Raw genomic sequence first — 22,183 nt, forward strand, 5'->3', positions numbered from 1 at the left:
TAGTGACTTCTCTTCGCTCAGAGTTAAAGCCTGAGGCATGCAGGCTAATGATGTGGACATTAGTGTTAGAACACATTTCCATAATTTGGTTTGGCTGGTGGAAACTTTGTTGAAATAAAAATGAGTTTAGAGTGAAATGTGGGTTGGGTTTACAATAATAGACAGGAAAAGAGTAAAACATTTTAATGGAGAAAAGTATTATTCTGGGCTGATTTTGACTTTTAATTGCTGCCATGCATAAGAATTGAATGTGAAAAACTCACTAATGAAAGCATAAGATGAAGAAAAATATATTTTGCACACTGCTCTTTGAAAATCGATTCTGGACCAGGATGAGGTTCTGCCATGCTGACTGAGGCCCCAGGGCAGGTGCAACGTGAAGAATGAAGTGGAGAGGGTTCAGGGCTGGGTGAATGCCAGTGGAGACGTTCGTCAGCAGCATCTCAATGACCATCCAGGGTGAACTGTTACACCAGATGAAACTTTCACTTAGAGTGGAAATAGTAAATTTTGTCCTAAAAATGATGAGTTCTTGAAAAAAAAAAAATGAGGAATCAGAACAGACAGAGCAGCATCTAGGATTACTTTCAGCCATTTTGACAAACTGTCTCAACCAGTCGAAAGTCTTCACTCTAAGGAAGATTAATATAGGATCTTGACTTGGGTAAGAGTCTGTGGTAGGTTGTGGGAAGAAGTGAGGTGCGGGATGTACTTTTAAGTTTTTTCAATATCAAATTTATTGTCAATTACAAGATAGAGTTAATGTCCCCACAGTAACTCATGGATGTGAGGTTACAGTTCACAAGAGGGAAAAAGAGCGGAGGTAGCCTTATACTGTGGTTGTTAAGAGTCCAAACTCTGAAGCCAGAATGCCTGGACTTGAATTCTGGCTTGGTCACTTGGCTGAGGTTCTACACAATTTGTTTCTCTGTGATTCAGTTTCTCATCTGCCAAATTAGGACAACAGTATCTACTCCAGAGGGTTGCCATGTGGGCTAAATGAATGATTACATATAAAGTGCTTAGCATGACACAAAAGAAGCACCTTATAAATGTTACCTATTTTTGTTATTAGTTACCTGGAATAAGCAGTAATAGACATGTAATTCAGGGTGTTAATAATTGATGCTATTCTTTTTAGTTGGTAGGTAAGCATGTTGTCATCCTCATCAAACAAAATCACTAATACCATTTAAGTGATACAACACAAATAAAGGTGGATTATCCTTGAAAGAATCCTTTTAAAGGCTTGTAATTTAAGCAAATGCTCACCCCATGATTGTAGAAGCTCCTTGGAAATTCTGAAGAATTCTCATAGAAAAGTTTTATTGAGTGGCTCAGGCAGATGCCACTGTTTCTGACATATAATTGGTACCCAGAATTATGGACTTATGAGTTGAGATTCATCTACGATACTTGTCTTTTAAAAATAATATAGCAGGGTGTCCTTTGTTCTTTGTAAATATTGACTTTCCCTAGATGCCACAGTGAGCAAGTCATCGAAATATTATTTCCTGCCTGGGTACTTACAAATTATAGTTCCACACGTAGCAAGCACATAGGACAGGAGCAACAGTGTTCCAGTGATCTACCTCTGTGTAACCAATCATGCCAAAACTTGGTGATGGAAAATGACCACTGTTTTATAACACTTATGATTCTGCAGGAATTCGGGCAGGGCACTGTGGGGATGGCTCACTCTTGTAACACTAAGGTGGAGGCTTCAGCTGGGATGGCTTGGATGGCTGGAGACTCTTGAGACAGCTCCACTGATGTTGTCAGTTCTTCTCATGGTGTCTGCTGGGGCTGGAATGTCTCCTTCACTCATGTGTCTGGGGCTGGGCTGGAGTGGCGAGAACAGTGTGGGGCTGGCCAGTGTTGCTCTCTGTCTACACACCCTCTCCTTGTGGCTAGCTGGGCTTCCTCACAACATGATGATCTCAGGGTAGTGGCACTTGTTATAGGCTGGCTAGTTTCCAAGAGGCAGGGGTGGGAGATTCAAGGCTAATAAGATCTGTGCCCAGAATGGTACAGCCCTTAGCTCTAGTCTACTGGCCAAAGAAAGTATAGCACCTGACCAGAATCAAGGACAGGGAGAGTCAGACTCTACATCTTGATGGGGAGTGACAAAAACATGTCATGTAAATAAATGCAAGCTGGAGCTATCACAGCTGCCATCTTGAGAAATTTCTATATGCCACAAACAGAAATTCCAGACTTTGGGCACTTAGGCTGGGATGCCTCTTCCTGAATGAAGATTGTCTGGGCTTCTGCTATAATACTGTGGACAATCAGCAATTGATAAATTTGGATAACAGCAAATTTGGCAAAGCCCACTGTCCCCAGCCACAATGGCAGGCGGTCGACTGTGGGCAAAAGGGAGAACCACTGACAAAGAATTTCCTGCACGATGCTCTTTCATCCTGCACAAAATCCCACTCCTCTTGAACATCCATCTTGATGACACGTTGAGACAACTGAAGCAAATGTTTTTTTTCCCCCAGGGTGTTTGATATGGCTTTGAGAATTTCTTATGTGATTAAATATTCAAGCAGTTCTTCATCGTTGTTGCCACAATTTCTTGTGAATACTGTACCACTGATTTATCATAGTTTTGTAATTCTTTTGGAAGCTGCAGTGGATGGTGAGGATGCATGGGCCTGGGGTCTTAGATAGATGTGGTTCAAATCTTGGCTTTATCAAGTATTAACTGTGACCTTGAGCAAATTACTTAACATCCGAGAACCTCGGTTTTCTTGTTGTACTTGGAATAATTATTCCTCCTTACCGAGTTTTGTAAGAATGAGGCATTTGATAAATGTTGATATTTTCCTTGGAAAATGACCAGGAAATATTAGCGTTACTTAGGTCAATATGCAAGTCTTGGATACTGAACTTAAGGAAGGAAATAATTTCTTGCCAAGCAATGTTTGCCCATTCCTTTATGATGATATATACAAAAGCCTCTCTGAAGGGGATATAATGACAGTATAGTATTTCCAACAACTTTAACAATGTGATCATTGTGGTCTTGGCAGGGTGGGTTCCTTCTCCTCCTTTGGGCTGGAGTAAATGCCTACCTTTCCCCTCAACATCCTATCTACTGCAGATCCTCCCCACATTTCCTCTTGTTACTTAACCTGTTTGACATGTTATAATTACACTTAAGGTTGTTTCTCTACTTGATTATTACTTCCCCTAAACCCATTTACTTTTCCTTAATTGGTCTCTGGTTTGTCCTCATAACAGCAGATTTGAAGAAATGTTCCATTCCTCTCTGTCCTGGCTCTGTGTGACTTCCGCGGTTGGAGACTGGGAGCTGGGAGAGCGTAGCCTGTGGGTGGTGGAGTGGGGAGGGGAAAGGAAAGACCAAGGAAGAATAGAAAGCTGTATATATGGGCAAATGTTGGTCATCTGACAGGCAGTAGAAACAACTGCATGCATGTATGGAGGATATCGTGAGACAACTGAGAACTGAGAACTGAGGATTATTGAAAACAAAAACATGTGGACTTATTTATCCCCAAATATTATTGCCATTCTGCCTACTTTTTGAAAAAAAAAATCCAAAACATGCTTACATACAAAACGTTCTTCGCAATAGATGGCTAAGAGAAGGACCCTGCTCTCACCTCTGCCACAGAGAAGAACCAGAATGATGAAGGAAGGACTGCTTTTCCAGGAGACCAACTGAAGGAAAACTTCAACAAAGAAGTGACAGGAGCTATATCCAGTGGCCGTGGCCCTGCCCTTCTTCTCTGACTGGGGGGACTCCGCCTTGCCAGGAAAAGATAAGAATACTATAGCCAATGAAGATATCCATTGGAAGTAAAGGGCCAATAAAATATTTCCCAGACAAGCAAAGGAATTCTTCACAACAAGAGAATTCGTACCAGAAATCCTGAAGGGAGTCCTACATTAGAAAGAAAAGGTTTCATAACAATAACCATGAAAACACATGACAATACACAATTCACTAACAGAAGACACATGAAAAGAAAGAGGATAGAATCCAGCTTTATTAAGACTTTTTATGACAGGAAGCTACCAAACTATAAATATAAATATAAGAGAAAAAATATAAGACAATCAGTAAGCAATTAAAAAATGATAGTTGATTTTCATGTATCAATATTAACCTTGAATGTGAATGGATTAAATTCCCCAATCTAAAGTTCTAGGTTGACCAAATGGATGAAAATCTAACTGTATGCATACAAGAATGAGTTTCATTTGCCTCAAGATGGATGGAACTGGAGGACATCACGTTGAATGAAATGAGCCCGACATAGAGACACAAATACTGCATGTTCTCCCTCATATGTAGAAACTAACTCAAAACAAAGCAAAACAAAATGAAGCCAACTCAATCTGAACACAGAATGATGATTACCAGAGGCTGGGAGGAGTGTGGGGGGCTACATGGAGTTTGAATAATGGGTACCACCTAAGAGTTTTATTTAAGGGGTAAGTTCCTAACATTACACAGCAGGGTGGAGAGACCACAGGTCACAAAAACCTATATTGTATGGACAAATAGAAGAAAGAGGCTCTAAGCCTCCAGACATAAAGTAATGTCAAAGAAAGGGAAATGTTGATTTTCCTGTTTGATAAGTACACATTGTATACATGTTTTCAGTCTTCACATTGCAGTCCAAAAAATGCACAATTATTGTAATAAAAAGTGTTAAAAGTTTTTAGCACACTGGCACATAGTGAGTAAATCAATAGGTGTCAATGATGTTGAGGTTGATAATAGCAAAGATTATTACAGTAATAAAAACCAAAGAAGTATCTCCTCATCATAATTCCATTGAATTCAACGATGGCCTTTCCTGTTCAGATCAATAGTTTTTCTGATATCTGTGTGCATGTGTGGATGAGGCAAGAACTTGTTACCTATACATGAGAGAGAGCATTTATCTTAGAAGTTACTTTTTTAATTTGTGGCTTTACTGTAACTGTCTTAGGGAAGGGGACATTTTCATGGTTTCCCATAAATGTTACAAGCAGCTTCTTGGACATGCCCTGCCTTCTGATGTTCATACCTTTGTCCAGTCCCCTCCCTTAGAGTGTGGACTTGGCTTTAGTGCCTCACTTCTAGCAAATAAGATGCAGCAGATGTGATGGGATGTCACTTGGAAGATTAGACTCTGATTTCTGTCTTAGGTGATCTGAGTGGAGCCATCTGGCATGTTGTGAGCTACGCTATGGAGAATTTCATGTTGCAAGCAAGAATGGACCTTCAAAGAGTGAGGGGGTGTGGTGTTCAGTACAACAACCCTCAAGGAACTGAATCCTGCCAACAACAATGTGAGTTTAGAGGTGGGTGCACACCCAGTTGAACCTTCAGGTGAGCCTGCAACCCTGGATTGAGCGAAACTTCATGAGAAACCTTGAGCCAGAGACATGCAGTTAGGCTGTGCTTGGATTCCTACCCAATAGGAATGTTGTTTTAAGCTGTTAAGTTTTGTGATAACTTGTTATGTAGCAATAGATGACCTATGTAAATATCAGATGTCATTTATTAAAGAAACACTGTTAAAAAGACCTTTTAGGAAAACTCCAGGAGCTGGTTTGCTAAGTGGAACAGACGGGACAGCATGGAGGTTGAACTATGGAGACCAAATGTCTTGGCTTAGATTCTAATTCTGCCACTTCATTACTGGGAACTCTGGACAGATCATTTATATTCTTTGTGCCTCAGTGTCATTTTCTGCAAAATAATGGAGCTGGTCGTTATATCTGCCTTCAAGGGCTGATGGGAGAATTGAAGACCTGTCTAAACCGTAATCATTGAAGTAAATTATGCTCTGTTATTATCAGGAGGGACTGCTGCCTCATACATGACCACTGGGTCTAGAGAAAGGTAGGACTTGCCCAGACATTTTAGGGCTGACGCCTTACGCTGTGTGTTTGGGAAGGGAGGCTCTCTTCTCTTTGCAGATCCAGGGAGAGGAGAGGGAAAGTTTGAGTCTTTTTTTTTCTTTTTTTTTTTTTTACTTAAAGTCTTCCTTTCTGTTGGTTCACCCCCCAAATGGCCGCTATGGCTGGCGCACTGTGCTGATCCGAAGCCAGGAGCCAGGTGCTTCCTCCTGGTCTCCCATGCAGGTGCAGGGCCCAAGCACTTGGGCCATCCTCCACTGCCTTCCCGGGCCACAGCAGAGAGCAACCGGGACAGAATCCGGCGCCCCAGCCGGGACTAGAACCTGGGGTGCCGGTGCCGCAGGTGGAGGATTAGCCAAGTGAGCCGCAGTACCGGCCAGAAAGTTTGAGTCTTAATTTTGACTAAAGACTTGACTGTGAGACTTTGAGTCTAGATAGAAGTAGCACAACATGGAAAGCCTTGAGCACTCTTTCAAGAAGTAGCTGTTTGTGAACACTGTTCCTTTGAGAATTTTAGAAAATATTTTTTGTTCTGGGAAAACCATACAAATATATCATTTAGCTGTCCAAAGCAAGTGCATCATTAAGATAGGAGATGTTTGAAATGTGGTTCAAAGTGGGGGCAGTAGCATGTTGAGAATGCCCAAAGTGGCCTCTGAGAAAGGCAGTTTCGCATTTATTTTCCTGGGGAACAGGATGTCGCATACTCGCAGATGGTTGCTTGTTCTTGTTGGCATTTTTTTTTTTTTTATTTTTTTGACAGGCTGAGTGGACAGTGAGAGAGAGAGACAGAGAGAAAGGTCTTCCTTTGCCGTTGGTTCACCCTCCAATGGCCGCCGCGGCCGGCGCGCTGCGGCCGGCGCACCGCGCTGATCCGATGGCAGGAGCCAGGAGCCAGGTGCTTTTCCTGGTCTCCCATGGGGTGCAGGGCCCAAGCACCTGGGCCATCCTCCACTGCACTCCCGGGCCACAGCAGAGGGCTGGCCTGGAAGAGGGGCAACCGGGACAGAATCCGGTGCCCCGACCGGGACTAGAACCCGGTGTGCCGGCGCCGCTAGGCGGAGGATTAGCCTAGTGAGCCGCGGCGCCGGCTTTGTTGGCATTTTTGAGTGTCTTTGCTGACGGGAAATGAAGGAATTATTTTTGGTGATATTCTGGCCACAAACAGATCTTCTTTAGGACTGGCTGACCAAGAGGGCACTCAATTTGTGAAGGCTCACATCCTGGAACGAGCTTTGCCCTGGCATCTGGATGCACCCCGGTTTGGAAAAAATTGAGAGATAATTCTGGACAGGATGATGACTTAAGTGCCTTTGAGAGGCTTCAGTCCCTTTAATACCTTTTGAGGGATCAGGGCGAAAAGGAGGCAGTGCACGAGAGCACAAGCGTGGCAGATCGTGCCTTGTTTCTGTGGTTAGCACATTGGTTTGGAAGCACACATGTGGAAGGGGCTGGATCATGAGATGGTCTTTCATAAAGAGTGGTCCTTCGGGAGAGAAAGGCAAGGTCTTCAGTATCCAGAGTGGGGGCGGGGGAGCTTGCCTAGGGGAACCTTGAGGTCCCTTTGCTCTCAGGATTATATACTCTCTAAAAAGTAAGACATGATTGATGCAGCAAAATCTCCACCTAAGATCAGAGCAGCATTAAAAAAATGTGATTCGATGAAGAGAAAAGTGTGGGCATTACAGTGTAGTTGTATTTTGGGTTCTGGAGAATTACAACCTGGGGCAGGGGAGAGCTACATTAAAAATGTATATCCAGGGACCAGCATACTGGCACAGTGGATTAAGTTGCTACCTGTGATCCCATATCAGAGTTCTGAGGCTCGGCTGCTCTACTTCTGATCCTACTCCCTGCTGATGGGCCTGGGAAAGCAGTGGAAGATGCCTTAAGTATTTGGGCCCCTGACACCCGTATGGAAGACCTAGATGGAGTTCCAGGCTCCTGGTTTTAGTCTGGTCCAGCCCTGGCTCTTGCATATATGTGGGAAGTGAACCAATAGATGGAAGATCTCTTTCTCTACCTTTATCTCTCCTTCTGTCACTCTGCCTTTCAAATACATAAAATAAATCTTTTTTATAAAGTCTATCCATGAGTGAATGAGAGGGAAGAAACTAATGTTTTAGTGAGTGCCTGTCAGGTACCAGATACTTTATATATGTTATCTTGTTTTTCAAAACAACTCTTCATTTTATTTTTTTTAAGGATTTATTTATTTATTAGAAAGAGTTACACAGAGAGCAGAAAGGCACAGAGAGAGAGAGAGAGAGAGAGAGAGAGGTCTTCAGTTCCCATGGTTCACTCCCCATTTGGCCGTAACAGCTGGAGCTGTGCTGATCTGAAGCCAAGAGCCAGGAGCTTCTTTCGGGTCTCCCATGTGGGTGCAGGGGCCCAAGGACTTGGCCATCTTCTACTGCTTTCCTAGGCCATAGCGGAGAGCTGGATGGGAAGTGGAGCAGCCAGGTCTCGAACCGACGTCCATATGGGATGCCAGCACTTCAGGCCAGGGCGTTAACCAACTGTGCCATAGGGCCAGCCCCTCTTCACTTTACACATGAGAAATCTGAGGGTCACAGAGGTGACTTCCCTGAAATCATCTATCTGGTAAGTGTATTGAATATCCCTGTCGTTCCCCACACCACCATGCGCTAAGCCACACTGCCCACTGTTGACATCAGGAACAATTCAGGGCATCTATGTTTTTTTTTTTTAATAAATAAATAATTATTTATTTGAAGGGCAGAGTTACAGAGAGGCAGAGAGAGAGAGAGAGATATCTTCTATCTGCTGGTTCACTCTCCAAATGGCTGCTATGGCCGGAACTGAGCCAATCTGAAACCAGGATTGAGAAGCTTCTTCCAGGTTTCCTACAAGGGTGTAGGGGCCCAAGGACCTGGACTATCTACTACTGCTTTCCCAGGCCATGGCAGAGAGCTGGATTAGAAGTGGAGCAGCCGGGACTCGAACCAGAGCCCATATGGGATGCTGGCACTGCAGGCAGCAGCCTTACCTGCTATGCCGCAGCACTGGCCCCAAGGACAGCTATGTTGTAAATGGGAGAAGTTCAGTTTCTTGGGGGCGGGGAGTAGGAATATTCACTGAGTGTACTAAACACAGTGCCTCAGTGGCTTTGAGCAACCGTGTGGCTGAAGGGTCATTGCTAAGTACTGCTCTCTGCTAAGGATCCAAAGCTCCTTGGGAAGATGGCAGTTTCCAGGACTGGAGCAAAATGATCCTGGAACATCTTAATGCGCCAAAAAGTGAGGAAGTGTTCAGAGAACGATGTGGTCACTTCAAAAGGAGACAGCAGCAAGCTTTTAGATGCCCCCATGGGCCAAAATAAATATTGGTAGTTAAGAATTTTAACTTATTGAGTCAACTAAGAATGCATAGTCCATACTGATACAGATAATAAATAGCAGAGAAGGGAAAGCTAATTGTTATGGTGGAACATCAACACATAAATGGAGGATAATGGAATTAGAAGTTAGCAAGAATTATAATAATAGAGTCCAGCTAGAATCAATGGCCAAATTTATAGTTTACTAAAAACTTGAGGGGTAGCAGGATGATTCTTTTTAAAGATTTGCTTTATTTATTCAAAAAGCAGAGATACAGGGCAGTGGAGAAGAGACTGAGGGATTTTCCATCCACTGGTTCACTCCCCAAATGGCTGCAACAGCCAGGGTTGGGCCAGGCCAAAGCCAGAAGCCAGGAGCTTCTCTTGGGTCTCCCATGTGGATGTAGAGGCCCAAGGATTTGGGTCATCCACCTGCTGCTTTCTCAGGCCATTAGCACAGAGCTGGATTGGAAGAGGAGCATCAGGGACATGAACCGGTACCCATATGGGATGCTGGCGCTGCAGGTGGAGGCTTAGCCTACTGTGCGACAACACTGGCCCCTATTTATTTATTTGAAAGTCAGAGTTACAGAGAGAAAGGGAGAGACACAGAGAGACACGTGTCCACAATGGCTAAGGCCAGGCTGGCATTAGGAACTCAGTGCAGGTCTCCCACATGGATGACAGAACTTGATTACTTGAGTTGTCACCACTGCCTCCCACAGTCTGCATTATTAGGGAAATGAAGTCAGGGGGCAGAGCCAGGCATCTACAGGATGTGGCATCTTAACTGGCATATTAACCACTAGGTCAAATGCCCATCCCAGAGAGATATTTAAATAGTTTAGAAAAAAATGTGTGTGTGTGAATGGAGAGAAAAATGTTAACAATTGGGGAACCTGGGTGAAGACATGTTGGGTATTCTTTGTACAATTCTTGCAATTTTTCTGTAAGTGTGAAATTATGCCAAAATGAAAAATTTAAAGAAATAAATGCAAACTGAAAATGTCACAAAGGCAGCACCTTCTCTTCTTCCATTTCTCCAGGCACCACCACTTATCCTTTCCCCAAGGTGTAGGCACTGAGGAAAGAGGGCAAAGAATGGGGCCTGTTAACTGTGCCAGACTGAGGCTCAGTGCTACAGTGCTCAACGCCAAGCGAGAAAATAACAGCTCTCCCCATCTGGTGGGTGCCTGAGAAATCCCGAGGGTGGGATGCGCCGCGCCAGCAGCCTTCCTCATGCAGAACCCGTCCTTGACTTTTTGATGTCTGAAGAGTGCCTGGTGACTGTAATTAATGGTGACACCACCATGTTGATTCCAAATTTTATAATTCAGATTTACCTGTTACCCATTTCCTTGCTTCTTTCCCCGGCCCAGTGGCATGGGCTTAGCAGGATTGAACGCCTCATTTTTCAGATGGAGAAACTCAGGTTCACAGACAGGTTGAAGGTCTCCACCACTTAACACCAGGTCTTAAGACTCAGGCTTGATGACTGTTTCAAAACACTAAAACGCAGGATGCCTGCAGCACCTCCTTCAGTTACTCCTTCCACCCCTAAAGCCTAGACTGGACAATGTTTTTCTAATTCAGTGATTTTCAAAGTGTGGCTTGGGACCATCAGGCAGTAGCAGCGGCAACTGGAATTTATTAGAAAAGCCACCAACCGCAGCACAGTCCCCCGAGACCGGCTGCATCTGAAACTTTGGGGGCGGGACCCTGACACCTGTGCTTTAACAAGTGTTGCGGGTGGTCCCGAGGTTGAGCACTAGGGCTCTGTGTAGGCTCTATGCATTGACTCCTGCTTCTCGCCACAAATCACCTCTCCACCTGTGCGACTGCTATTATCTCGCCATCAAAAAAACAAAACAAAACAAACAAACAAACAAACAAAAAACAAAAAAAACCCGGCAAAACAGAATTCCACACAAACTTCACGAAGTTCGTTCGTTTAATGTCTTCATAAACTGTGGGTGGTGTGGGTAACTCTGGGAATCATTGGATTTCCTTTAGGTAAGGCCCACGACAACGCTGGAGGATGGCGTGTGTGTGTGTGTGTCAGACCATGTTTTTTAAAAAGCCACTTTCAAGTGTGCATTCACCAGGCGGCGAATCCACTTGCTTCGGCGGGAGGTGGGGGCGGGGTGGACCGTGGGGAGGAGCGAGGTTGCAGCTCCGGAATCGGTCGGTCCCCGGCCCCGCTCGCCTCCAGGCCTCCCCAAGACCAGCCACCTGAACGCACACCCCCAGACTCTCCACGCCACCTCGGCTCCCGCCCAGCACCGGACCCTTCGGAATTCCTGGGGCCGAGAGCAGCTAAGGGGATTCCCCGGGCTCCCTACGAACTGCCCGCCCCTCGGCCGCTTCCTCCCGCGTCTCCGCCCCGCGCCGGGGCTGCCGGGCGGCGACGGTGCCGCCGCTGGAAAATGAGCGGTGCCCGGAGGGTGGCCCCGAGCCGCAGGTAACGCGCTCCGGAGCTCGCGGACTCCGCACAGCCCCCGTTCCCTGCGCTGCGTTCCGGGGCTGCACGGGGCTGGTTGGGGCGCAGAAGGGCTGGCCGAGACACGGTCAGCCCGGCTCCGACAAGGAGAGGGGTCCTGACGCTCCCCTCGTGTGGTTCAGCCACGTTCCGGCGGCTCATCCCCGGAGCGGCCGCCTCGGAAGATGGAGAAGTTTCTGCAGATCGCGCCGCACTCTCTGGCCATCGTCCTGGGCCCGGCTGAGGGGCCGGCGCGGGAGAGACCCGGAGCAGCTCAGCCCGCGCCCCCGGCGCAGCCCCGGCAGCTCGCCCGACACCACATCGGCTACGAGATCTTCGCCGACTTCAAAGCCGAGAACATGCAACACTTCTGGAACAAGAAGGTCACGGCCGCCGTGGCCGAGACCTTCTTCCTGGGCTGGATCGACGAGCAGGTCCTGCTGATCCAGGGCAAGGAGGAACACCTGGAGGTGCTGCGCGAAGGCTGGACGCGCCGGGCGCTGAGGCCGCCCGCGGGCTTCCACATCCGCTGCCTGGGTGAGTGCGGCCGCCGCCCGCCCCGTCCAGCCGCGGGACCTGGCCCAGGTGCCGGCTGCCCGCGAGCCGGCGCGCAGGCCCTGCGCCCCTGGGTGCCCGGGCCGGGGGAGGGGCCGGCGGCGTTCCGGGAGCGCGGGCTTGGCAACTTCCTGGCACCTCGGCGCGGGATCTGTACCTCTGCCCACACGCCTCCCGGCTGGCCCGCGGGAACCTCCCCGGCGGCGCGCCCCGGCGGGGCGGTGCCTGGGGCTGGCCAGGTAGGCGGCGCGGGAGGCTCGGCGGCGGGCGCGCAGCTGTGCGGGTCCGTAAGTCTCCAGCTTGTGCGCGGTGTGCGGGGCGCGCGAGGCGGAGGGAGGTGGAGAGGGCGGGGTCCGTGGCACCGCGTGGCCACCTGACCCCTGAGGCGAGACGCGGCCGCGAGCGGCTCAGGTGCGCCGGGGCTCCCCGTGCCAGGGCTGGCGACCCCGGCGCGCGTCCTGGGCGCCCGCGTTGCTGTAGGAGGCAAAGCTGTGGATTTCGTTTTCGGCGCCTTGAGTCTTGTTGGAAGGAAGGAAGGAACCCAGAGAGAGAACAGAGGGAAAAGTGTGATCTCTTCTGTTGACAAAAAGGGAAAATATGTCCAGAGACGGGGGTGGGGGAGGAGCCCAGAGGTGATTCTCGCAGCCGCAGGTCCCCTGTTGCCTGGCTTCGCTGTTTTTTGATTGCACTGCTTAAACGTTTGTCTTAGTCCGGTTTGCATCGCTTTTATGATGTACTTTATAGAGTTTGTGCTTCGGGCCTGGTGACTGAAAGCGGGTATAGTGCATAGTGGTACTTCATGGGACGATTTTAAGGAAGAAGGCGCTCTTTCTGGTCCCCCGCTTGGAAATTCATTGCTGACATTTTGTGAGGAGGTCAAAAGTTCAGGCTCCCAGCGACTGTAAAGCCGCCTGCTTGGCTCCCCTCGGAGGCTGCCTATCTCCGAAGGATCCGCTGCTACCTGCCGATGTGCTTCTATGCATGTGGCAAAATTATAGCAGTTTTATTCTGTTGTGTTTTGTCTGTTTTTGCATAGCAGGGATTTTTTTTTCTTTTTTGCAAAGCTTCCCTTGAATTGCGCAAACAGCTAGTAATAACCTTGTCTGTTGTGGGTTTTGTAAAAACCTGTGCTGCATTTCAAAAGGTGCTTTAATTTCCTCTTTTTCTAACTTTAGCAGAAGCCTCAATTGAGTCCCTGTAATTACGCTGCCGTCCTAAAGGGACCAAGATTATTGCCTCTGGAGACTTGATCTGCTTTTGTACTGTAACATTAGGAAGTAGAAATACGTGTAGTCGTGTTTAGGCATTGTATAGATTGTGCTTCAGAATTTTAATAGCTCTCTTTGGAAACCTGATTTCATGCTTATTTTTTACTTTAGTTTGGAAAATTTCAAACATATACAAAAGTGGTATCATATTAAAATATCTTGAAGCCTCGTGTGCCATTATCCAGCTTCAAAATTAATCAGCCACATGGTCATTCTTATTTCATTAGTACTCCCATCCATCCCTTCCACCACCATTTTGAAATCTCAGGTATAGTTGGAACATAATTTTTTCTTTTTAAAAAATATTAGTTTTTTGTGGGGGGGACTGTGAGAATGAATGAATCTCACCTGCTGATTCACTCCTCAAACTCCCACAACAGTTGGGGATGGGTTGGCTTGAAGCCAGGAACCCATAACTCAATCCAGGTCTCCCACATGGGTGACAGGGACCCAAGTACTTGAGCCATTATCTGCTGACTCCCAGGGTGTGCATTAGCAAGAAGCTGGAATGCAGAGCACAGGCAGGACTTGTATCCAGGCCCTACTATGTGGGATGGTAGCATCCCAAGTGGTATCTTAACCGCAAGACCAAATGCTGGCCCTGGAACATAATTTCATTTCTAAATATCTCAGTGTGTTCAGGTTTTTTTTCTTTTTCTTTTTAAAGATTTATTTTTATTTATTTGAAAGAGTTACAGAGAGAGGAGCCAGAGAGAGTGAGATATCTTCCATCCACTGGTTTACTCCCCAGATGGCTGCAACAGCTAGCACTAGGCCAGGCTGAAGCCAGGAGCCAGGAGCTTCTACCAAGTCTCCCACATGGGTATCAGGGGCCTAAGCACTTGGGCCATCCTCTGCTGTTTTTCCAGGCACATTAGCAGGGAGCTAGATTGGAAGTGGAGCAGCCAGGACATGAACTGACATCCATATGGGATGCTGGTGACACAGGCAGTAGCTTTACCCACTATGTCACAACATTGGCCTGTATTCATTTTAGCAGAATTTATAAGCTCATAAGAGGAAATGATCCATCATATCAAGCAATAAGGAGTATTTTGGCAATTTTCAAAACTTCCAAATTGTGCTGTTGGTTGTTGTCCTGATGTGGGTGGTGGCCTGAGCTGTCTCAAGCTGACTAGCTGCTGCAGGGACCTGCTACTGCTGCTGCGGTCCTCAGCTCAGCACCATCACGGGAAGCAAAGCGACTTCTTAAGGCTGAGGCATCGGGTAAAGGAGCAGGGGTGGCGCTTGCTGGGATCCGGTGGCGGGTTTCTCCTCAGTTGCCCCGGGGTTCACATTCCCTGCTGGAATTCCCACTGTGCTTCAGCAGCGATGGTCCAGTGTAGGACTGTTTGAAAGATCTCATCCGCTGCGGCATTCCTCTGATGGAACCTGTGTCTGCTGCAGCCTTCCTCCTCGTTTTGTTGCCAGGTCTTTTACTGGGCTTTGATCCGAAGTCAGGCAGCCATTGATGACTGGCTCACAGCCTTTTATTCTGAGCCTCAGTACTTGTGATGACAAGTACAAATGCTCAAGAAAAAAAAAATCACAAGGCGATCCCCAGGGGAACTCTACTCTGAAAAGAGGGAGTGACATTATCATAGGAAAATCCTTGAATCTGTCCAGTTTCTATGTGAAAACAGGAATCAATCATTATCTTTGATGCTTTATTACCAGTAGTAAATTTCTTATAGCATCTCTTTGAATTGATATTATCAGGTACTTAATATATATATTTCATCCGTTACATGTGTGCAGTGGCCTGGCTGAGACCAGGAGCCAGGCACTCAATCCAGGTCTCTTATGGGTGTCAGGAGCCCAGTTACCTGAACCGTCACCTGTTGCCTCCTGGAATTCACATTAGCAAGAAGAATCAGGAACCAGAGGTGCATATGAAACCCAGGCACTCCAGGGTGACATGCAGTGTCTCAACTACTACACCAAACACGCACCCCTCTACGACATTCGTGTTTTGTGGTTTTAGCTAATTATTTCATGGGTGTGAAACAGCCGTGGAACCAGACAGGTAGATGAGCACGCAGAAGGCATTATATTCGCACTTGAATTAAATGCATCCATCACCAATAGGCTTCTGAAATAACTGGCAGACAAAGGCCAGTGCTGGTTTTATTATGCTTGTGATGGGTAATGATTACTCAGAAAATCTGGTTGTTTTCCAGGTAGTCTCTTAGATCCCCGTAGAGAGTGGTAATAAAATTGTTCCGTGAGAGTCTCCCAGCGAAGAACGAGGAGGACTGGCTTTGCTCATCTTTCGACTTCCGTTCTCCTGGATGTGTGCTGTTGCCCAGCCAGACGGGGGAGGCTGGCCCAAGAGGAGCAGGGGCGAGGTCTCCAGGCACCCTGTACTGCTGTCTGATTGAGGCAAATCTATGCTCTCACAGCACGATTTGTCAAGAGTTAATATTTCCTTTTGGAACTTGACACGTCATTTTGGTTCCTGAAAATTCCAGAAGTATGTGAGCACACTCGAGAACCTTGGTGGGAGCGCATCATTTTCATACTAGTGATTCTCCACGAACTTTTTGGAGATCTTTCATATGTGTGGATTTCATTTTTTTGTGTGTGTGTCAAAATAAACTTCTCTTAATTCAACTTGTCCATGAACATTCTGAAGTACTCTCGAATGGTTCTAACCAATTGTATAATTTCAGGTGAGGGCTCAACAATAGGGGAATGAGTACCACTGCAGGAAATGAAACAGTGCAAAGAGTCCTTTGATTTTGGAATATTCAAACCTACCATGTAGAAATAACCAACGAAACTATTCTAGTTTGTTCTGAGAAATACTCGATTCTGGACATACAGACTTGATGTCAAGGGCCCTCCCAGACAGTCCATTAGGGTGTGCAGGAAACTGTTTCAAGATTGTGCTGTGTGTTTTGAGTGGATCACATTAAACTCAATCCCATGCATGGTTATCAAGTACTTATGAGCGCCTGGCCCCGGGGTCACTTCCCGGCGGAGGAAGATGGACGAGGCAGGGGTGTTTTGTGGTGGTGGGATTGGGGTGGTGGTGGTGGTGGTTCTGGCAAAAGAAACGGAGAATGTGCTAAGTGCTTGGAAGACTGTTTTCTTTTTTTTATTTTTTATTTTTCTTTCTTTATTTAAATAAATTTTGACAGGCAGAGTTAGACAGTGAGAGAGAGAGAGACAGAGAAAGGTCTTCCTTTTCTGTTGGTTCACCCCGCAAGTGGCCGCCACAGCCAGTGCGTTGCGGCTGGCGCACTGCACTGATCTGAAGCCAGGAGCCAGGTGCTTCTCCTGGTCTCCCATGCGGGTGCAGGGCCCAAGGACTTGGGCCATCCTCCACTGCCCTCCTGGGCCACAGCAGAGAGCTGGCCTGGAAGATGAGCAACCGGGACAGAATCCGGCGCCCCGACCAGGACTAGAACCCAGGTGCCAGCGCCGCAGGCGGAGGATTAGCCTAGTGAGCCGTGGCGCCGGCCAACTGTTTTCTTTTTTGAACAAGCAGCAGTTACCTCTTTCTGGCTTGTGAGCTGGTAACAGAAGCTTGGGGAGGGGAGATGCTGGAGGGAGGCCTTGTGCAGGTGGGGGTGGGGAGCGGGGAGGAATGGGTGCAGAGCAGGGAGCAAGTGCACAGTCTTGCCCTGTTTGGAGACTGCCCGAAGTGTGTGGGAGAGAGTGATGCGATAAGATAATGCAAAGGTAGGCCAGGGGCCAGCCTGAAGCTTTGGGACCCATTGGGGACTTTTTAAGCAGAGAGGGGAGTAACATAATTCGATCTGTGTTTTCAGATTTCCAGGGCCAGTGAGGGTGAGGGATGGGCCTGGGAGGGGATTGGGAACGAACAGCAGTGAAAAGTTAGAGCAGCCGTGGGGAGAATGTTGGGCACTCCAGGAGGGTGCTTGCTGCCTCCCAGCACCCCGAGCCGCCCCAGATTCTGAGCCTCCGGGTTCTGATCCTGCGGAGACGGGGCAGCCTGGTTGAGTCTTAGGGACCTTCCTTGGGCCCTGGATGGGGCCACCTGCCCCTTCCTCCTGGGCTCCTGGCTCGTCCCCACCTGTCCGTTTCCATGGGTTCCCCCAACTCCAGCTTTCAGGAGCGCGGGTCAGTGTCTGCTCTCCAGTGACGTTTTACACTTTCTCACTTGCTAGGCTCAAACATACTGTTTTTAGACTTTACACCAGAACTTGTATTTTACATTACTAAATGGTTTAGAACATGCAAGCATCAAGATTTTCTTCTATTCCAAACTTTTTACCTGTTTTCTCGAAGCGAGTTACTTTCTTAAAGTGGTTTCTCCAAGTAGAAAATGTTCAAGACAGAATTGTTTTAAAAAATTGTATACTGCTGACATATTTGTCTAGGTAAAACCAGATATACCACAGAACTTACTTAAATTGTCTTAAAACTGAATAGTACTCCTAGGCTGATAACTTGAGTTGCTCAGTGATTATTTTAAATGAAATTCCGATGTTTTTGAATTGTGGGCGTTGATTCATTCAGCAGCTGGAGCACCTGGCATTGCCTGGGTTCTCCTGATGTGAAGGACAGTGAGGGACAGTCCCCTGCACCTTTGAGGGCTCTGGGGGGCAGCAGACATGTTAAGAATCCAATGAAGGGGCCGGCGCCGCGGCTCACTAGGCTAATCCTCCGCCTAGCGGCGCCGGCACACCGGGTTCTAGTCCCGGTCGGGGCGCCGGATTCTGTCCCGGTTGCCCCTCTTCCAGGCCAGCCCTCTGCTGTGGCCCGGGAGTGCAGTGGAGGATGGCCCAGGTGCTTGGGCCCTGCACCCCATGGGAGACCAGGAAAAGCACCTGGCTCCTGGCTCCTGCCATCGGATCAGCGCGGTGCGCCGGCCGCAGCACGCTGGCCGCGGCGGCCATTGGAGGGTGAACCAACGGCAAAAGGAAGACCTTTCTCTCTGTCTCTCTCTCTCACTGTCCACTCTGCCTGTCAAAAAAAAAAAAAAAAAAAAAAAAAAAGAATCCAATGAAGGAATAAGAACTTCAGTGTTTTAAGTTCTGTAAAAATTAAAAAGGTGAGAATTTAGGAAATTAGAACAGAGTGATGGGGAGAAATGAGCTAGCTGCTGACACTCATGCATCACTCACTCTTTTTAAGTGCTTTGTTTGTCCTGAAAAATCTTTAAATAGACCTGTTCTATTTTTATATCTTTATCCTACCCATTTTACAAATGCAGACACTGAGGAATAGAGAGATAAATGTATGGTTTGAATATAATTTTTCTCCTTTGAATTAAATTGAGATTTGATTTCCTTTGTGGTAATGGTGGAAATTGGGACTTTATGAAGTGATTTGGCTGTTAAGAAGGACTAATGCAGAGCTGGTGCTGTGGCATAGTAGATCAAGCCACCTAGGACACCAGCATCCTATATGAGCGTTGATTCAAGTCTTACTGCTCCGCTTTCAATCCAGCTCCCTGCTGGTGGCCTGGGAAAGCAGTGGAAAATGGCTCAAGCACTTGGGCCCCTGCACCCACGTGGGCATCCTGGAAGAAGCTCCTGGCTCCTGGCTCCTGGCTTCGAATTGGCTCAGCTCCAACCATTGCAGCCATTTGGAGAGTGAACCAGCAGATGGAAGACCTCTCTCTGTCTTTCTCTCTCTCTCTCTGTAACTCTGCCACTCAAATAAATAAATACATCTTTTAAAAAAAGATTAATGTCTTTCTAGAGGGACTGTGTTAGTTCTCAGACTTTTTTTTTTTAAGATTTATTTTTTATTTGAAAGGCAGAGATATAGAGAGGAGAGGGAGAGAGGGAGAGAGAGAGAGAGAACTTCCATCTGCTGGTTCACTCCCCAAATGGGCACAATGGCTGGGGCTGGGCCAGGCCAAAACCAGGAGCCAGGAGCTTCTTCTGGGTCTTCCACGTGGTTGCAGGGGCCCAAGGACTTGGGCCATCCTCCACTGCTTTCCAAGGCCATTAGCAGGGAGCTGGATCGGAAGTGGATCAGCCTGGACCTGAACTGGCATTTGCGATGCTGGTGTTGCAGGTGGGGACTTAACCTTGTAAGATGGCACCTGCCCCAGGTCTCTCCCTTGCAAGAATAGAATGGTTACCTTCAGAGTGGCTTGTTAAAGCCAAGCTGCCCCTTTTCTTCTGCCATTCACATTCATCTGCTTGTCCATTCCTTTTTATTTTCAAGTGATTTTTTTTTTGACAGAGTGGACAGTGAGAGAGAGAGAGAGAGAGACAGAGAGAAAGGTCTTCCTTTGCCGTTGGTTCACTCTCCAATGGCCGCCGCGGCCGGCGCACTGTGCTGATCCAAAGGCAGGAGCCAGGTGCTTCTCCTGGTCTCCAGTGGGGTGCAGGGCCCAAGCACTTGGGCCGTCCTCCACTGCACTCTCAGGCCACAGCAGAGAGCTAGCCTGGAAGAGGGGCAACTGGGACAGAATCCGGCGCCCTGACCGGGACTAGAACCCGGTGTGCTGGTGCCGCTAGGCAGAGGATTAGCCTGTTGAGCCGCGGCACCGGCCTCAAGTGATTTTTTTTTTTTAAAGATTTATTTATTTGAAAGAAGATATAGATACAGGAGAGGGAGGGAGAGAGATCTTTTATCTGCTGGTTCCAGGAAGCTGGAACTCCATCAGGACTCCCAGAAAGTTAGCAGGGCCCAAGTACTTGGACTATCTTCCGCTGCTTTCCTAGGTGCATTAGGAAGGAACTGTATTGGAAGTGAAGCAGCTGGGACTTGAGTCGGTACTTACACGGGAAGCCAGCTTCGTAGGCAGTGGCTTAGCCTGTTGCACCATGATTTGGACCCCTCTGCTTGCCCTTTGGCCTTCTGCCGTGTTATGAAATCCTCATCAGATGCCAAAATTGCTCTTGAACCTTCCTGTCTCCAGAACCGTGAGCCCTAATGAACTTATCAGTTACCCAGTCTCAGGTATTTTGTAATAGCAACAAAGACAGACTAAGGATAACAAGACTCTCTCCAAGGACAACTAATTGGACCCAGGCAGCTAGAGTTAGTGTTTTGGATGGCCGATGATGATGGAAGAGCAGATGGAATTTAGCTTGACGTGTTGGAGAAATAGACAAGAGAGCCCGAGGAGCTGACTAAAGCCAGGTCTGGTGGGGTCTGGAGGATGGTATTCTGCAGGGAGAAGGCGTGAGTGTCCAAGAGTGCCGAGCACTCAGCTGGGATTGGTAGAAATCCAGAAAAGCTGAAGACATGGGCCTCACTCCTAGAGATGCTCGGTTCTCATGTGAAAATGTCAGGATTATGTTTAGCCAGTGAACAGTGCTGCTTCTAAATAGGTTTTATGAACTTCTAGCGAGTCATAAAAAACATTTTTATGAATCACCTCACTGCCGCTCAAAGACATTTTCAGCAGAGGTGCTCCAGTTTCATTGTAATAAAGCATTTAGGGTGAACTTGTGAGCTTCTAGGTCTTGCTGGATAACTGAGATTTTGCAAAGATTTATACATTTCACAAGAAGAACTTGGCAATGTTGGTTGACTCCCCAAATGGCCACAACTTCAGCCAGGCTGAAGCCAGGAGTGAGGAACAAGGAGCTTCTTCCAGATCTCCCATGTGAATAGCAGGGGCCCAAGCATTTGGGTCATCTTCTGCTGCTTTCCCAGGCTCATTAGCAGCGAGCTGGATCAGAAGTGGAGCAAGTGGGACTTGAACTGGTACCTATATGGGATGCCAGCACTACAGGCTATGGTTTAACCTTCTATGCTGCAGCACCCCAAGTTCTTCTTTTAAAAGGATTTTAAATCTAGAAAAGGCATCTATCTGTACCTTGTACTGCAGCTTGTTCCTGAAAAAAAAATCACATATTTTGGGATAAAAAATCAGGAAGTTTGTTATAGGCACAATATTTGCCTCGTACAATTTTAAATGATTTTTACTGCTTAAAATTTCTCACATAGTGATGAGTTGATTGCCTGAAAACAGAATTTTCAGTGTGTGGGGTGGGATTTAACACATTTACTTTAAGTTTAGAAATTTTACTAGTATGATAGCTGTAGACTTGATATAATTGCAGACCATTCTTAATTTGAGGGAGCTACTTATTTGGTTTATAGTTAATTTCAATAAAGATTTAATAGAGGTATTGATAAGGTACAAGCTGTGGACCTATACTCTATTAACATGTAATATTCTATAATGATATCTGTATCTATAAGTCTGTTTTCTGTTGCTATAACAGAATACCTAAGATTGAGAAAGTTAGAAAGAAGAGAGGTTGGAGTGAGCATTTAGCCTAGTCATTAAGACACTGGTTAAGGTTCCTGTGTCCCACATTACAGTGCCTGGGGTTTGATACTCAGACCTGGCTCCTGGCTCCATCTTCCGGCTCATATAGACCTTGCAATCCAGCAGTGATGGGTCTCTGCCACCAACGTGGGAGACTTGGGTTGGGTTCCTGGCTCCTGGCTTTGGCCCTGGCCAACCCCTGGCATTTGTGGACATCCAGGGAGTGGGCCATTAGATAGGAACTCCCCTATCTCCCTCTGTTTCTCTGTCTTTTTGCCTCTGAAGTAAATAAATAAAAATTAAAGAAAAACAAAATAAGTTTATTTTGGGTCATGGTCTGGAGGTTGAGAAGTTCCAGATCAGGTGGCTGCCTCTGGTGAGGGCCACATGCTGCTTCCATTCATGGTGGAGGGTATGCTAATGCAGTCCCATGAGAATGA

The 22,183-nt window shown here is 47.1% G+C and overlaps 1 protein-coding gene across 4 annotated transcripts in view; it reads left to right on the forward strand.

Moving 5' to 3' along the window:
• STOX2 (storkhead box 2) overlaps positions 1–22,183 on the forward strand; it is a 310,137-nt gene that overhangs the window by 47,002 nt on the left and 240,952 nt on the right. For 2 of the 4 annotated variants that reach the window (XM_051832732.2, XM_051832726.2), the window contains exon 1: positions 11,391–12,242. The exons of 1 other annotated variant lie outside the window; for it this stretch is intronic. In XM_051832732.2, coding sequence (XP_051688692.1) covers positions 11,891–12,242 — 352 coding nt within the window. In that variant the 5' untranslated portion in view covers positions 11,391–11,890. Of the gene's footprint in view, positions 1–11,390; positions 12,243–12,419; positions 12,544–22,183 lie in introns of those variants that run through there. One more of the 4 variants, XM_051832766.2, reaches the window with a different exon arrangement.

This window comes from Oryctolagus cuniculus, chromosome 2 (assembly GCF_964237555.1).
Source record: "Oryctolagus cuniculus chromosome 2, mOryCun1.1, whole genome shotgun sequence".
Lineage (NCBI taxonomy): Eukaryota > Metazoa > Chordata > Mammalia > Lagomorpha > Leporidae > Oryctolagus > Oryctolagus cuniculus.